The following is a 19,032-nucleotide window of genomic DNA, read 5'->3' on the forward strand; positions in this document are numbered from 1 at the left end:
CGATCCTTTGGCCGAGCAAGTGACTCACGTCGAATTCCGAGCCACTTTCCAAGTATTTGATCAAGCTATGACGGCTTAAGCTAATAGAGAGGACATTGCTCCCGTGAACCCAAGTATGGGTATGAAGCTGATAAGGGTGAGGTACTTCACTAAGATGAATCCCCCGGAATTTCATGGGTCGAAGGTTGATGAGGATTTTCAAGAGTTCATTGATGAGGTTTAGAAGATAGTGAAAATTATTTGATTTTCAGCGGTGGAGAAGGCGAAATTGGTCATTTATTAATACATAGGTGTTGCCCAAGTTTGTCTTAATCAATGGAAGGGAGAAAGGGCTATTGATGCGAGTCATCTTGATTAGGAGAAATTCAAACGGGATTTTCTTGATCGTTTCTTTCCTCCTGAGATGAGGGACGTGAAGGTGCTTGAGTTGATTAATATTCATCAATGGAACATGAGTGTGAAACATTATGCTTTGAAGTTTATTCAATTGGCTAAGTATGCTCCGACTATGGTTGTCGGCTCTAAGGCAAGGATGAGCAAGTTTGTGTCGGCTGTATCAGAAATGGTGGTCAAGGAGTGTCATACCGCCATGTTGATCAAAGAGATGGATATCTCTGATTTGATGATACATGCCTACAAATTGAAGTGGAAAAGTTAAAAGAGAAATCTAGGGAGTCAAATAGTGCAAGAACCGATGATGGTGACTTTTCTCATTCTAGGTCCGGTGGACATGGTCATCCTTAATTCTGGCAAAAGTATTTTTGTCAAGGCTCTTCTAATGTTCTGGCTCCTAAGTTCAACAAAGATAGGGTGTCTAACCCTAAACCTCAAGGAGGCGGTGATAGTAGATCTTCTATCTATTTCCGCTTGTAAAAGGTGTGGCAAGAGTCACTCAAGAAAGTGCTTAGCCGGTATGGATGTTTGCTTCGGTTGTGGGAAGAGTGGTCATAAGATGAGGGATTTTTCGTTGCAAACTACTAATGAAAAGGATGGTATTCAAGCTCAACCTAGTGGTTCAGGTTCTTTACTATGTCTTCAACCATACTGCTGACCTGATTTTCCACCAATTAATGTTTGTTTTGCAGGTCAACATTATCCTCACAATGGACATTGGTCTTCTCCACATCAACTTGACTACTGCGTATCCAGGATTTCAGAAGGATGGATGCATTATTACGAAAAGATGTGTCTAAGATATAAATTTGAACTGTTTGACCTTTAGGTTCTTAATATGAACCATTAAATATAGGTCCAAAATACATAATATTACTAGTTTAAAAGTTTAAACATACATTTGATTTAATTATATAATTTTTTTAGAAATTTTCAATGTAACACTCTTGAACTTTGAAAGATTAAAGCAAAAAAATAAAGAAAACTTACTTGAAACGTCAAAAGTGTTACCGATAAGCACTTGGAGAGGCGTTACTAAAAAAAACAATATAGAATTATATGATACTTTGAACATGCGTTCACACATCTATATTTAAGTATTTTTAAAAAAATATAACACTACTATATATAATCTAGAGAGGGGAGCATGGGTTCACGTGAACCCACGGAACCCCCTCTAGATACGCACATAGGTTATCCTTATTATTTTCTTGTATGCTGCTGGCATTTTTGTTATCTTGTTGACTGCAATCATATTTGTCCTGACCTTTAACTACTACTGCATATGTAGCACAACTGAAAGTCGTTGTATCCCCTCATCGTCTGTACTCTTCATTGTTGCTTGACTTGAATTTTCAGCGTTGATGTGATCATGTTGCTCCTCATCTGCCAAACTGCAAAATGCTTTACAAGTCCCCACCCCCTCATTGCCATTAGGAGTTGCTTTAGGAACAATATGATTATGTCCAGTTTTTTCCATTATGAATACTTTCTGAGTTGAGCACCATCTTTTGACAAATCTCTTATATCTTCTGTTGTATTGGAAGTTTCTTCCATGTATTTGCTGCCGAGGAATCTCGCCTTTCTCTTGACCCTCTTGAATTTTGTCATGCTTTAATTCAGGACGAAGTGATCTACATTCTTCTTCATTATGACCTTCTAACTTGCACGTATGACAATATTTAGGCAAGAAATCATATTGAATCTTGATCTTCTCAATCCTTGTGTTCTTCGTTTCAGGGTTTATGACCTCTATTTCCACCCGCTTGGGAAGGTTAGTCATAAGGTTCACTTGAACTTTCACTCTTGCACAACTGGGACGCGTCTTATTAATTGTTGCCATGTCCAGATATAGTGGTTTGCCCACAACTGAAGCTAGTGAAAATAAAGCTTCTTTCACATAGAAGATGTGCATAACCATCTTTAGCTAACAATGTAACAAGCATTCTTAGACATGATATTAACAAAATCATCCATGCTGTTTAATCAAATTAATGTGTCTATTCCTTAATAAACCAATACTACAATCACCAATGATCTTCAACTGTTTAGGTATTTGCATTCTCAAATCATCGAGGTCAGGCCAACCATATGAAAATTTGCCAATAATCGCATACTGTAGATTCTCAATCACATTCATTCTGTCTACTTCCTCTTCCGTCCAGGTGATTCTGGGCACTCCTCCTACATACTGAATCTGTTAGGCTGTTAAAGTAAGAGAAAAGAAATATCATAAGAGAGAGGCAGGGCCTGACCAGCACTAGAAGGAGGCTGGCTGGCAGCCATGTCGGTAGAATTCTATCAGGCCTAACTAGAGTGTGGATCAGGAGCTTAAACGAAAACTCACAAATCCATTTGAGATTAATGAAAGACTATGATACCACTATCAAGTAGCTATGGGAACTTTAGCCAACAGACTTAGAAATGAGGATGGTACAGCACGCAGCTGTCCCAGCCTTAACCCAGTCCATTTCCATATTTTGTAATCCAACAAAACCATACAAGTAGAGAAACAACTATTAATAGATTAGCACAGAAGTGCTGTTCCATATTTTCTTTTGACAAACAGAAGTAACTGTGATCTCCAGATCAATGCAAAAATCTGAACATTATCTACAACACGGGATTTTGGCTATACTATGACTAGGATCATTCTAAAACTTTAAACAAGTTCTCCTTTACACTGCTGGTATCCATTCCAACAGACATTGTCTGCATCACCGAGTAAGCCTCTCTTCCTTAGCCTCGAGGGCATCCACCTCTTCATTTGACAGGTGATCGACAATTGGTTCATATGCATCAGCGTCCCTCTTCTTCCTGAGAACAGTCACATTTGAAATGTATGAATTCCAAAACTGGACTTGCTGATGAGATATGATTGAATTGAAATACAGATTAAAAAATCCTAGTTTCGATTTGGCTTTTATTTTTTATTGAATGAAAGAATATTAAGAAAAAGCAAGAGTGGTACCGGACGACACTTGATTTTATGCTGAATAGCTTCCCCAGGTCCAATGCAGGCAAACCTACTTTACTGTCAAAAAGATAATTATGAGGAAACAGATGTACCGAGGATAATGTAAAGGAAGATCTGTGATTTGATCAACCAAGATCAACATAAAAAGCATAGCTCAATGACACAAACCTGGCAGAGGGATGTTCCATTCCTCTGCGTCCTTTCTTATTAGCCCTGCTTTCTCTCGCGGATGCAACACTTTGCTTTGCAATCTGAAAAGTTAAATGCCCAAGATAGTCAAAAGACCTTGAAGTGGCTGGCCTTCAACTATGAACACATAGTTGGAATCCAGGTAGAAACAATTAGGTCATGTACGCCAAATGAATGATATATTCTCACCTCATAAAGTTGTTCTCTAATTGCTATGGCAATTGCAGGCTACAAAAAAAGGAGACAACTATCAAGAAGAAAGTATACCCAGTTTTTTAAAATAAAAAGGATACTGAAAAATGACAGTCTCACATAGTTGAACAGATTGTTTAGGATGCAAGTAAAGCACTACGTAATTAAATAAAGTAATTACCCATGATTGTTTTCTAGGAGTAAAAAGTGAGAAAGTAACACAAAACTACAATTTAGTGCTGTCCAAGAAGCCACAACTACAGAAAAATGTGTCTCTTGATGGGATAATGTTGGGACAAAATCTCATTTAAATACGTAAGAATCAGGCACTCACCATCTACTTTCATTGTTCAAATCTTTGAAAACATTAAAACCCCGTTGTTCAACTCTTTGAAAACATGAAATAATCAAAAGATCTGCCCTCCCTCTCTATGGTTAACCTAATAACGAATGTTTCTTAAGGGGACTGGAGCAGGCTACCACGAGACAAAAGATCCTCTTTCTAATGAGATTCGATTTGGAACTATTATATGTCGAGAGTTTACTTATACATGAACATATATAGAAATCTTTTAACACATAAATACAAAGGCCTACAATATCGAGAGGTTTTAACATCCCTAATGCATGATTGTAACACAAGCTCTTAGTTGTATGTGTTTGTTCGTCCAGTTCCAATTATAGGGCTATTCAAACTTTAACTAACAAAATATAAAAAGTAGGTAACTAACTCCTCGTATTCTCATAGCTCTGTCAATGGTCTAACAAAGTTGAAATTATTTGACAGCATATTTTTGTCAAATAAATTCAACATTGAAGAAAACTAGGTCACTTTCTTGATTAAGGAACTGTGCATTTTCCTAGAATTTCCCTCATGAGACTATCAAGAAATGAGACCTAATGGCATTTTAATTTTATGATTCCTTCATCAATCCTCCCCCATTTACAAATTACAGAAAGATCTTTTCCTAGTTGTAGCAAAATAGGAGGGAGGTTGTCACGACCCAAAAATGGATCTGATGGCACTCGACAAGTCAGCCTAAAACCCAAATATCACAAACTATGTGGAAGTAAGACATATTGAAATCTCAAAATATCACAAGTGCAGATAACTAAGTCAACTTAATAAAACCCTCAAAACCTGGTTGTCACGTGTACAAGCCTTTAATGTGTTATAATTGATTCAAAGAAAAAAAAATACAAGTCTCAAATGACATTGTTTCTAGAATAAAACAAGATCATAAATAGGAGAAAGAATGTCCGTTGAGATGACAAACAACTACCTCACAAATCTCCATAGGAAACCTCGGAAAAAAAAGAGAATAGAAAATATCACAAAGATCCGGGCACGTAACCTACAAAAAATGTAGAAGCAAGTGGTGAGTACCAAACCACACGGTACTCAGCAAGTAAACTTCTAAACACAAGCTAAGGGAATAGAATACGAGTACTCCTTGCCACCCCAACCGAACCTGCATAAAACCAGTCCAACCTAACAGTTCACAATTTACATAGCTCACCAGCAACATTTTAACAATTACATATCCTCAACAACAAATTCATTATTCATCAATCACAAGTTCCACAGAAAGGCACTCACAAGATCACCAATGATAAAGATGTGCAATGCAATGTCAAGTATAGTGATGCATGTCTGACCTAACGATACACACCCGCTGTCTCTCAGTCTGGGACCCATATCTGTACATGCATCCGTCGCGGCGTGCAACACGACCCTCGATAATAAAATTCGTTGCGGCGCACGACACGTCCCTCGAAATGGTACATCCTCTTTAATTTGTTATTCTTCCTCAATTCACATAACACTTATAACAACCATATGACATGTTCACACAAATAATGAGGAGATGATCATTTTCATAACAATGCACAACAACACAATCATTATACAACATCAACAATTAATCAATAAGCCTTTCAAACCATTCTCAACACTTCACACACCAATAATTAATCACATTGCATTTATTTTTTTTGACAAAGGATCACATTGCATTTTATTACCACTTTTTCATCATTAGAGATATTCAATATGGACAAATCAAACCATCACCAAGTCCTATTACATCCCAACACATACCACAAGGAAATACACAATTCTATACACTTAACAAGGGTTTTAGAAATCCACTTGCCTCAAATAATCGAGCAATTACTTTGGGACTTGAGTCTTCCCCTTTCATAAAGCTTCAAAGGTGTTTCCAATCTATCAAATACATAATACTCAAAAGAATACAAATCTAATGACACCATATTACTATATTTTTAGTTTCGGCTCAAAAATTGGGTCAAAAAGTCATCCCGAGCCACCAAATTCGAATTTGAAATTTTCTTTCAGATTATGTTTACCCATGATAAAATAAACTTGCATGCAAAATTTCAGCTAAAACGGATCGTTATTCGACCCCCAAATAAAGACTTTGTTCTAAGAACCTTAGACCTATATTTTCTTAAATCATTATAAATTATACACGTTTCTACCCTAAAAATCTGCTCATAATCACATAAAAATTTAATAGAAAGGACAAGAATCATTACCTTAACACTTTGGGATAAAAATCCCAATTTTTCTCCTCCTTTTTCATTTTCTTCCTTTCTTTTCTTTTCTTCTTCTACGTATTTTTTTTCCTCTGTTTCTACGGACAAAGGATGAAGTGCAGCAATCGTCCGTAGAAACAGAAGCGTCGCTACAGAGGAAAAAAAAAATACGCAGAAGAAGAAAAGAAAAGGAAGGGAGAAAAAAAAAGGAAAAGGGAGGAGAAAATTGGGATTTTTATCCCAAAGTGTTAATGTAATGATTCTTATCCTTTCTATTAAATTTTTATGTGATTATGAACAGATTTTTAGGGTAGAAACATGTATAATTTATACTTATTTAAGAAAATATAATTCCAGGGTTCTTAGAACAAAATCTTGATTTGGGGGTCGAATAACAATATGTTTTAGCTGAAATTTTGAATGCGAGTTTATTTTATCATGGATAAACATAATCTGAAAGAAAATTTCAAATTCGAATTTGGTGGCTCGGGGTGACTTTTTGACCCATTTTTTGAGCTGAAACTAAATATAGTGATATGGGTGTCATTAGATTCGTATTCCTATGAGGATTATGTATTTGATAGATTTGAAAGCACTTTGAAGCTTTATGAAAGGGGAAGACTCAAGTCCCGAAGTAATTGCTCGATTATTTGAGGCAAGTGAATTTCTAAACCCTTGTTAAGTGTATAGAATCGTGTATTTCCTTGTGGTATGTGTTGGGATGTAATGGGACTAGGTGATGGTTTGACTTGTCCATATAGAATAATTCTAATGATGAAAAAGGTGTAGTAAAAGGCAATGTGATTAATTATTGGTGTGCGATGTGTTGAGAATGATTTGAAAGGCTTATTGATTAATTGTTGATGTTGTATCACGATTGTGTTGTTGTGAATTGTGTATTGTTATGAAAAATGGTCATCTTCTCGTTATTGGTATGAACATGTCATTTGCATTGGTTTTGAGACATGATTGTAATAAGTGTTATGTGAATTGAGGGAGAATAAGAAATTAAAAAGGATGTACCATTTTGAGGGACATGTCGTGCGCCGCGACAGATACTATATTTCGAGGGACGTGTCACACGCCGCGACGGTTTCTATTATCGAGGGAAGTGTCGCACGCTGCGATGGATGCATGGACAAATATGTCCCCTATGGATCCCGAACTGAGAGACAGCGGGTGTGTATAGGTTAGACATGCATCATTATACTTGACATTGCATTTCATTGCATTGCACATATTTAACATTGGTGAACTTGATCTTGTGTGTTGCTGATCTTGTGAGTGCCTTAATGTGGAACTTGTGATTGATGAATATTGAGTTTGTTGTTGAGGATATGTAATTGTTGAAGTGTTGTTGTTGAGCTGGTGAGCTATTTATATGTAAATAGTGAACTGTTAGGTTGGACTGATTTTATGCAGGTTGTAGTTGTGGAGGTTCTGTTGGGGTGGTAAAGAGTACCCGGATTCTATTCCTTTAGCTTGTGTTTAGAAATTTACTTGTTGAGTACCGTGTGGTTTGGTACTCACCCCTTACTTCTACATTTTTGTAGGTTACGAGCCCGGATCTTTGTGATACTTTCTATTCTCTTCTTTTTTCGAGGCTTCCTATGAAGATTTGTCATCTCAGCGGACCTTCTTTCAACTATTTATGATCTTGCTCTATTCTATAAACAATGTCATTTGAGACTTGCATTTTTTTTCTTTGAATCAATTATAACACATTAAAGGTTTGTACACGTGACAACCAGGTTGTGGGGGTTTTATTAAGTTGACTTAGTTATCCGTACTTAAGATATTTTGAGATTTCAATGTCTTACTTCCGCATAGTTTGTGATATTTGGGTTTTAGGCTGACTTATCGAGTGTCATCACGTCCATTTTTGGGTCGTGACAAATGATATCAGAGCCCCAGGTTCATAGGTCTTACGTGTATACAAGCCGAGTTGAAATAGAGTCGAGGATCGGTACGGAGACGTATGTACTTATCTTCGAGAGGCTACAGTGACTTTTAGGAAAAATCTTCACTTCTTGAATCTCTATTGTGCATCCTTTGTCCGTTCTGATATTTATCGCTTCATTCCATTCTCTCTCCACTTATGTGATGACTCGTGCGTAGTCCTCATGCGAGTAGTTGGTGTAGTGTATGGATTGGAGGTTAGATTTGGTTCAGAAGTGATAGACTTATGAAAAAGATGCGCAATCAAATTCAGAATGTTCAACGATTTGAAAGGGTTAATGTAAGGTGATGGCTCGATGATACATTTTGAGGATATTCGAATGATGAGTTTTAACAATGGTTTGAAGGACTTCATGAATGTGTTATCTTTTTCAGGTTAGTTACCCCATTAACGGGAATAGTACTTTTGTGGTATAGGCAATATCTGGAGTGGTTTGACAATTGGAAGTGGAGTAATTAAAAGTATGGCTAGATAATGAACATTGTAACTTTGGAAAATACAGTTAGTAAAGTTGTCATAACATGTATGGATGGCTTAGCGAATGATGAGAATGATGTTGTGCCAATTGAGGTCAGCATCTCTACTAAGATTTCATAAATTGAGGGTATACCTAAAAGGGTTGTTACATAGGTTATTTTTATCTGCCCAAGTTGCAAAATATTGAACCCAAAATATTCAGTTTTGCATCAAAGATGTGGAAGTATTTTGGAATTTGAACATTGAATCTTGGGAGCACAGGGCTAATTTTTTGGTACCACAATTGTCGCCAGCTAGCTGATATACACTCTAATTAACCGCAAAAAAGAATCAAACAGGAATGGGAAGAAAAAGAAGTATAGAAGGGCACCCCCTTAACTTCATCACCCCATAACTTAGAAGTATATCAGTATGATGAACATCACAAGAATATGCAATAACAAATGATAATTTTATGGGATGGAAACACAAACACTATTTTTATTCTCAACCAACAGAAAGGAAATAAATAGAGCTTACTCCAACTTCTGGGTCTTCAATTTTCATATCTTCACAAAATGTTCGTGCAAATTCTTCAGGATCACTCTCAAAATTGTTCATGTCCTGAAATTATTTTATTTCTCTTTGTATTAGTTAGCAACAAATGAGGCAGAGTAGTTGCTAATTTGATCACAGTTCTTACCAAAGCAAGATAGATGAAGAATGAGACATCCAACAACTTACCCAGAAAAAGTGGTCCTTGATAACTGTGTGATTTACTCGGAGATCAAGCTGGATGATCCCGGAAAAGAAAGGGAAATAGATAAATACAAGTACCTAATTCTAATGATGAACCCTCGGCAGTTGAGACCACCAAAGTCAGTAAGATAGGTCTCTTTCACAGTAATTTTCTTTTAGGATGAATAATCTTTCAACTTAATGTCATCAATATCAACAAAAAACAAATGTGACAAACCTTGATAGGAACAACTTTCTCGCCAGTATGCATATCTTGTCCTTCGTATGACCGAAATTCTGTCAACTGTGACTACAAAATTGGAAGTGGAGAAGCCAATAAGATAAGTTGCAGGAAACAACAGAAAAAGAAGCATGTACCCTAAGCAGCCATTTTACAACAGAGATCACCAGATACTAGAGCAATACCAATTTGTTATCCAGAAAAAGGAATAGCAGTTATGAAGGGATTTTTTAAAGATTGGTAAACAGGAAACAGCCAGAAAATAAAACTTTATAGCCAAAGGACATAAGGGAAAATATTGTTGAATCATATTTATAGCCAGAGGACCTACATACTATGCCACAAGTGAGTCTAGATGAAAGTTCCTACATCAATGGAAGAATACAGTTGAGGTTTCTCCAAAATTTAGTGTTTTGTAAAGACTAACGTTAACATCTTATGAACAGCCTTTTGGTCATTTATCCAGATCTGCCTAGTGAGTTACGTCACTCAACTTGCACTCCAAGTACTCTATCTTAGTCCCGCACAACCTAAACCCTAGACTCCAGAATTGGGATATATACTATTGATTATGCATAACAGTGCCACAACATTGACTAAGTTTAGCAAGGAAATTTTTTATTTTTTTTTTGAGAATGGTAAACTTTACTTCTATATAGCCACAGGTGTACTACAACAACGTGTAGTCCCCTATCACAAAATTCTCTTTACAAAATCCTAATAATTCTAATTACAACCAGTCAATTGCATTAAAACATTTCCAATGTTGTCTATAGCTACTTGTTTACACCAAACATAGTAAAGGCCTAAGCAGTCTGTCTTGATCTTCTGTATGTTGCTCTTTTGCCTTCAAAATGTCTCTGATTTCTCTCCTTCCATATGGTCCACCAGATTCATGCGGGAACCATCTTCCATCTCTCCTCTTTTCTTCCTGCATTTCCATCATTGTTCCAACTTTTTAGCACTTCTTTGATTCTCCCAAGTTTCACCCACCTGATCTTCCTCTTGTGTAAGAACGTTTGCCACAGTTGGTCTGTCCATTTACAATGCAAAAAGAGATGGTTGACTGTCTCTATTTGTTCTTCACATAGATAGCATCTAGAGCATAGGCTGTGTTTCCTCTTGTTGAGGTTTTCATGAGTGAGGACTGCTTCCTTTGTCAGTAACCATGTAAAGTAGTTTACCTTATAAGGCACTTTGGTCTTCCAAATCATTCTCCATGGCCATCCTATCTCCTGAGTATTTAGCAAGGAAATTTGATTTTCCGAAATTGAATTTTGTTTTGGAAAGGTGTTGTTGGAATAGATAGGGTACGGCTTTTGGAGTTACTTTTGAACATAGGACATAGATTGGTTGCTTGGAAAGTGAAGAAGATGAGATGAACTCTATGTTGGCCATTAAAACTTGCTTAAGCTTGATTTTGAAAATTTAAATTTCCAAAATTGGAATTTGTTTCGAGTGGCTGTTGGACTAGATTTGGTACATCTCAGGGAGTTTGAATCTCATTTTTGGGACGATTAGTGGAGATTTGAATTAAAATTTGAGCCTATTTCGAAGTAGAAGAGGAATATAGAAGAAGATGAGATATGTATCTCTTGTGTATCCCTCTGTGAATCAATTGTGTATCCCATATGACCATATGTATCAAATGAGTAGCTCCTGTGTATCCCCTATATATCCATGTATACCTGTGGGTGAGATACATAAGTCGAAACTTTTCAACTATGATGTTTGATTCCAAACCACCTCTGATCTTCCTTTAAATTTGTATATTGCCTCGTCTATGTGTTTTCGATGAATTCCAACCATACCCATTGAAAACAATCTTTTCTTCCCAAGGTAACTTTTCGTGGCTAAGCATGGTTAAATGATTAAATTGGCTAATTGGCAGTAAACTTCTTGTTTTTATACACCCCGGTGGTTGGCTCTTTTTGCAAGGGGAGAGTTAAACCAAGAGGGCCAATAACTTTGCCATGCAAATAAAGAGGAAAGTTCAAATTAACCACCTGAAGTATTCAATTTGTCTTACATTTGTCCTTCGCTTAGCTTTTTTTTTTTTTTTGATAACCGAGAAATCCGTCTGTGACCCGCCCTTTGGACCAATCACAGCCTTCTAAACTCGGTGGATAATGGGCCCGCCCCTCTACCCTTCTCCACTTAAATACCGGGCTTCGCTTTGCATGGTGTGGGGCTTGAACCTGCGACCTAAGCCACAAATCCTCCACCTTTTGCCACTTGAGCTAGGTCTTGGGGGCATCCTTCGCTTAGCTTTTGTTCCATAAAAGCCCCCACAACATTAATTTTGTCTCATATTTGGCCCCTCAATCAAAGGGTTATGTAGCTTAGCTCTGACATTTGCCACATTGGAGCTACAGAAACAAAACAAAGATTACCCCTAACTAACAAATTAGTTATATATACCCTCTACAATAATTTGAAGCATGCTCCTAAACATTGAAAAGGTTAAAATATATACCTACACAACTAGACCAATTTTTCCACTAGGAAATCATTAGTAGGAGGGACATATATGAGACTTAGGCTTATATAAGGCTCCTATGAGCCAAAAGGTGAACAAGGGTCAAGGGACATATATAAAACAAAACACAAACATTAGGGGTAATTTACAACAGAAGTAAATGTATTCCTCAACTACAAGGTAAGTAGTCCAACTTCAATTCCTTACTTTTATGTATTTCAATTCCTTACTTTCATTGACATAAGCAAGCATCACGTTATGTTGATCGGACTCTTCAAAAATGTCAACGGGTGCGTGTCGGATTCGCCAAATGTAGTGTATTTTTGGAGAATCCGACAGGGGTGCGTCATCAAAAGTGAAGAGTCCGCGCAACTAAGACTGCATCACTATATCAAATTACTTACCAACTTGTAAAACAACAACTTACCATAAGTGATAAAATTATATATTTAGGTAGTTGATTGTCCAAGGTCAACCAGATGATACTTGGCAAATGATTAATTGGAATCTTCCTTTTTTCCTTCAGTAAGTCAATAAAAGATTGAACCGCAATGATTGACCTGCTTCAATGCACAAAACCTTGCACTCCTACCTTCCAAATGTGAGAGGAGATCTTGAGCAAGTAAATAAATTTCTGGATTAGCATGCATTTACTGTTTCTGGCATAAAGTCTTGTCTTTGCTCTATTTACCCGGTATAAAATAGAGCATTCTCTTAACTTTTTGCCATCAACTTGCTTTTGAAGCTCCCTTCACTAGCAATACTTCACACCCTGTGAGTCTCTCTCTCAAGAGCTCCCTCTCCCCCACCCAACCTTTCTTCACAAACAATAGAAAATTAAGCAAAAAAAGTAACAAGATTTTCAATTTCATACCCCAAGAAAAATGTCAGCCTATATACCTGAAGAAACGATGGTTCAAATCTTCTCAAGGCTCCAATCCGGATCTCTACTCCGATTTAGGTGTGAATCAAAATCATGCAACTCACTAATTTCAAGCACTGAATTCATAGGGCTGCACACCAAACACACTGTTCTTTCAAAACCTCCAACTGGTAAAATAGTTAGGTACTTCTCAAAAGCTCAAAGGAAGGAAAACTATTATATTCAACCTACTGATGCATTACACGGTATTGAAACTGAAGTAAGAATAGGAGCCCTTTCAGTGTTATAGTGCGATATTATTATAGGATTGTGGGTATATGCAATGGATTCCTCTGTTTGTAAGATGATTTATTTGGGTAAAGAAATCTTTTGGTACTTTGGAACCCTAGGATAGCCAGTCGACAGCTGTCTCACCCTCCCAAATTCCAAAGCCTCCTCTTTGTTTTGACAACCTAGGGACTTATATGTCTGTCTTTGGATTTGGCTTTGCAATTAAAACGAGAGATTACAAGGTTGTGAGGATGACCTATGCTCATGGTGACGGTGGGTACTTGGTACCGCCTAAGGTTGAGATATATGCACTTAATTCAGGAATTTAATGGTTTTATTCGAGACATTGGTGTTGTGGAGTACTTCTGGAAACAACTTGTGGTTTGTGAGAAACTCCACTGGACTGCATACAGGAGAACTAGGGAGGGGAAGGTGAATAACTTAATAATGGTATTTGACCTGGATGAGGAGATTTTTCAGGAATTATCATTACCAGAAAGTTTGGCTAGTGAACCACCTACAAATCTGAATGATGCCAAGTGTCACTTTCATGTTTTACATATTTAGAGTTGGCTTTGTAGACGAATTAGTAGCAGCCAGTACTTCCAGCATTTGTGAGCCCAGTTCTCCTTCGATGCATTAGAAGTGATTAGCAATGTAATTTAGGAGCCAGAAGTGGTAATATAGGAAATTTTGAGGGTCTATAGAGTACTTAATAGTACTACTAGAGTAAGAAGGAGATCTATTCAAATGCCCATTCCAAAGAAGGAGAATGAGCATATAATCAAAGTTCCAAGCTCTAAAAAAAGAATAGGTGCAATGGCATAGATACGCTGAGAGTGATTAGCAATGTAACTAAAGGAGCCAGAAGCGACCACATAGGAAATTTTAAGTGTCTATCAAGTACTATTTAATTGCACTACAAGAGGAAGAAAGGAGATCGCTTCAATGCTCTCCCCAATGAATGAGGCTACGTATATAAACCAAGGTTCCAGGCACTGACGATTTCAATCTAGCTTTATATAAATAAAAAAATGCTTGGCCTATTGTGAAGCAGGCTTGTTAGGCTCTCAATCACCTTCCATCAATTTTTGTTTAGAATTAAGCCTGTTATGCAACTCAAATTATTAGCACTTTCCAAAAATGCATGCATCATGATCTCAATATCGGAGATTCCCTGATTCTCTTTGTAAATCGGCTCAGGAGTAGCTTCTTCTAAAGCAACTTACAAACACCTCAAAGGGAGGAATAAGATTTCCTGTCTCTAAAAGGAAACCAAAGAATTAAAAGAAAAATAATCCTTCATATGGCTTTTAAGTAACACAAATGTCTCACTATTAGCAAGGAGCAGGTTGAGTTTTTCTCCGTACTTTTATGCTCCTTGTCCTTGCGCTCATTTGGTCAATTATCAAATGGCACCAGTTTGACAGCCAATGGTGGATCTGTATATGTTGGGTCCCATCAAAATGGCATCGACTTCCCAGCTACGCAACATATTTCCCCTCATGGAAGTCATCACCAAAAGTCAGCTTCCTTCATGTCTAGCAATAGAGGCTTAGGTCTATTTCATAACTTTCAAGGTTCACGACGTTATGTATACAATGTGATGGATTTTCTAGATTTCGGATTAGGATATCAACTACGAAATATAATCTTTTTTATGACAATGTTTTCCAGGCGTGCTATTCTGACGGTACCTATTACCTCACACCAACACAGGTACCGCGTAGCTGTGTCAACAAAAGCTTAGGCAGATAAAAAGAATCACCTAAGGTTCTTTCAATACAAGAGAATCTCTTTTTTTAAAGGCTCTATGCAAGAGAATCTCTTTGGAAGGTGATGACATTATTTGGACCAGAAATTGCTTGTTGATACTGAAGATTGTCAAAATTTGTGCATGTCGGGAGAGGAGAGAGATTCTTGATTTCAGCATGTACAGATAGAAGTTTAAGAAGAAACAAAGAGCATTCCAGAACAGACACTATCAGTGATCTCAAATAAAGACAAAATCTCAGACCACGTGACTTTTAAGAAGGCTGGTTGATTTGAACCAGCAAGGAGAAGAGTAGGAATCACGTAATCTTCAGAAGAAAATTAACAACTTGCATTATAGATCTAATCACCACCCCCACACACACAAAAAAAACTCAATCACAGATTATCCCATTAAGCAGGAGGAAAGATGACAGAATGGTGCATATAACATGCTCTATTCTTTTTTCAAATTCAAAATGTTCATAATTGAGGCTTTAAGACTTCTTATAATTACCTGAATGGATTGAGCAATCTGAGTGACAAAAGCAGGAGGAAGTTTCAAATCCTTCACAGTTCTCTTCGCAAACACCACCACCTCTGAGTCAGGATCTGTAATTAAGAGGTTCAAAGAAGGACAACAGCTTACTCAGTTCAAGATGATTTTAAGTAAACTACAATTTTCCCTTCTTTAAAAGTGACCTACAGAACCATTCACTAAAGAGATAATATATATGGCTTTGTATACGAAGCATCACATCGGAAAAAGCAATTTAGCACAAAAGTTATCAAATTTTGCATAGGTTTCAAGCATCTTTTGCCATAACATAAGCTCTACAACGTTACTATTTGTTTTCCAAGATAGCACTCAGCCAAGGTCATCAGTTATAAAGCCATGTTCAAGGAATACTAGATCCAATTTTTATCACACCAGAGCATCCGTTAGGGTGCTAACTTTTTCTTTGAAGTCTTCAAAAACCAAAATTTTCCATTTTGACAGTACAAGTGAGCTGTGGTAACATTCAATATTTAGAATAAAAGATTTGAACCTTGATTGGGAGAAAATACTAACTAAAAGCATCAAATAATGGTACAAGAAAACAGCTAGGTGCTTAATAGGGTACAATGCAGAAGCAGGAAATCATTTGCTTATTGCTGTATTATATAAATGTAAAAAATCAAATAGATAAAAGCTTACCATTAGGGTTCCAAGTAAAAGCATCTTTAAATCTTTGGCCATCAATTTCGATGTCGAGACGGATAGGAACAAGATTCTCAGCTGTTGGCCTGTAATTTAGATATAACTTTTGTTAAACATTAGAAACGAATCATTCTTATACCATCACATATATGTATGTATATTAAAAGTGAAAGGAAGAGAAAGATGAACAAGGCGGTTACATTCTGAACTTCACTGGGTTCTTCAGTGAAGAAGATGCCGATTGGGGTTTCATCACTGCTTATTTCAATCTGAAAACAAAAACAAAATCTGAACAAAAAGGAATCTAGCTAACAATTGCAACATTGAGATTGAGAATTAATATAGCAAATAGTAATGCATTTAACTTGTTGTGAGCAAATTCACAGTTACTATTTTGACACTTCACATTAGGAAAAGGATTTAGGGCTTTCTTTCAACTGAATATAAGAATCAGATATAGAAGGAAAACCTGTAATTCGATGTCGACAGAAGGAGGAAGGAAATCGCCGACGACGTCGCCGGAGAAAACCGTAGCCACACTGCCGTTCATATAAAACCTAATATATCAAATATTTATATGCAATTTGTTAAAAATTGTTGCTCACACCTTTAATTTTAGCTAGCGTTCGGCCCAAGTTCTCAATATTTTTGCCAAATAATATTTGGGCCAAGTTTTTTCAAAGTTAACACACTGTATTTGGTCCTAAGTTTCTCCAAAAATATTTGACTATTTTAAAAAATATGATTTATATTCATAAGTTCTAAAAACTATTATTAATGCTCATAAGTTTATATTATCTATTTATAATGAATATCCGTTAAAAATAACTTTATAACATAATTGATAACAATCAATAACAACAAATTAACAATATAGACAAGAACAATACATTAATGCATATTCAAACAACCTACGGAGGAGGTAGTAACAAACTATTGTTTTATATAATATTCTCACATTCTACGAACAATCTCTTCCCGACAAGCTTATATTTCTAGATCAGATGACTGAGAGACGAAATAATATTATTACTCTTAGTCGATTGTTCATCACCTTCATCAGTAATCATATAATCACGTTCATGTTCATTGAATATTTCATCATTATTTTGATTTTCACGCAAAAAAAATATGTAATATGACACAAGCAACTACTATTTTCATTTACACGTCTAATTCATAATTGTTCATGCCTTGTCGTTATAAGTACAATCTATTTTAAAAATTGTTCTTTTTTCTCAATTTTATCATTCAAATTATAACTCGAATTTTTTCGGATGAGGTAGTAACAAATTATTCCTATAGATATATATTAGTAGGAAATAATAAATTATGGGTATTTTTTATAAAATATAAAAGTTTTGGGTAATTTTTAAATATTTTAAAGTTTCCAAAAACTAGTTTTACCGTTTGGCCATAGATTTCCCAAATAATATTTGGGGGGGGAATTTGGCAAATAGTGTTTGTGCATACAATTTGCCATTATTTGGCAAATTTTTTTGGCAAATATCCCAAATTTCCAAATATTAGTTTTTTGGGATAATTGTACAGAATGGCAAACTTATAATCTAAAATAAATGGAGTAGTTATTGTTTGATTTAATTGCGCCCCGTAGCAAACGTTTGTCAGTCGCCTCTCTCCCTCCAAATTCTCGCTCGCTCCCTCTGTGCTCGCCTCTCTCGCTTTATACAACAAAATTGTATAAACTGTGTTTCTGTTTGTATAAAGCGAGAGAAAATTGTATATACACATGCAACTACATATATATTCGTCATATACACTTATAATTATACAGTAAAAATATTCCCCTGCCCAGTTCTCTTTTGTCTTTCTCTCTTTCTCGTTTATACAACAGAGTTGTATAAATTGCGTTTCTGTTTGTATAAAGCGCGAGAAAATTGTATATACACATGCAAATACATATATATTCGTCTTATACACTTATAATTATACAATACAAATATTCCCCTGCTCAATTCTCTTTTGCCTTTTTCTCTTTCTCGTTTTATACAAACACAGATTATACAATATAATGTAAAATTTATGTTTGTATAATGTATAATTTATGTTTGTATAAAGTGAAAGAGAGAGAGATTTTTGATATACAAATATTTTTGTCTACGATTTATACAAACGAGAGGCTAACAACAATTTATACAAATGGCATGCCAGCGAAATTATACAAATCTGAAGAGGAGTCAACGAATTACACAATTGCTTCTTTTTGTAGATATGTATAGCGAAATAGACATAGCTTTCAATTGTATATATATAGCGAATTATACATATATATGTTTGTTATGGGGCGCAATTATGCAAACTTTGCTATATCATACAAATATAATTTTTTTTGTTTGCTATATGTGAAAGTTGCTCTAGTTTTTTCTAGTATTTGAGCCAAATCTCATTATTTGGGATCTTTTGAAAATTGAAATTTTACACCAAACATCCTCTATAGTAGTTGTTTGCGTTGTATTACATAATTTTTTATGTGAACACCAAAGTAGTGATGAAATATGAAAGTGATGATATGGTTGTTGATAAAAATGATAAACAATCGACTTAGGGTAACAAAGTCATGTGCTTTGTCTACTTCACGATGTATGGAATGATGCTTGTTGCACTCACTCCAAACTACCACATTGCTCTAGTGTCATCAACACTACTTGTTATTTGTTGCAACAAAGATCCAATTGACTTGTAATACAAACTTATGGTTAGTTTTGATAGTTTTTAAAACTT

General features: G+C 35.9%; 2 protein-coding genes across 2 annotated transcripts; both read right to left on the reverse strand.

Annotated features, from left to right (window-relative positions):
- Positions 1-1,575: 1,575 nt before the first annotated feature.
- LOC107058905 (uncharacterized) lies at positions 1,576-2,720 on the reverse strand. Its single transcript, XM_015305145.1, has 2 exons — positions 2,649-2,720; positions 1,576-2,577 (listed from the first exon to the last, which is right to left on the reverse strand). Exon 2 carries the CDS (start codon positions 2,312-2,314, stop codon positions 1,670-1,672), a length of 645 nt encoding a protein of 214 aa, XP_015160631.1. The 5' UTR covers positions 2,315-2,577; positions 2,649-2,720; the 3' UTR covers positions 1,576-1,669.
- A 94-nt stretch (positions 2,721-2,814) lies between these two features.
- On the reverse strand, positions 2,815-16,870 carry LOC102582388 (chromatin structure-remodeling complex protein BSH). The gene is made up of 11 exons (XM_006366866.2): positions 16,760-16,870; positions 16,491-16,559; positions 16,288-16,376; positions 15,607-15,701; positions 9,703-9,774; positions 9,471-9,518; positions 9,267-9,350; positions 3,749-3,787; positions 3,539-3,621; positions 3,365-3,427; positions 2,815-3,210 (listed from the first exon to the last, which is right to left on the reverse strand). Exons 2-11 carry the CDS (start codon positions 16,541-16,543, stop codon positions 3,111-3,113), a joined length of 726 nt encoding a protein of 241 aa, XP_006366928.1. The 5' UTR covers positions 16,544-16,559; positions 16,760-16,870; the 3' UTR covers positions 2,815-3,110.
- Between the last annotated feature and the right edge of the window lie 2,162 nt (positions 16,871-19,032).

The sequence above is a fragment of the Solanum tuberosum genome, unplaced genomic scaffold (genome assembly GCF_000226075.1).
Source record: "Solanum tuberosum cultivar DM 1-3 516 R44 unplaced genomic scaffold, SolTub_3.0 scf00693, whole genome shotgun sequence".
In the NCBI taxonomy this organism is placed as follows: domain Eukaryota; kingdom Viridiplantae; phylum Streptophyta; class Magnoliopsida; order Solanales; family Solanaceae; genus Solanum; species Solanum tuberosum.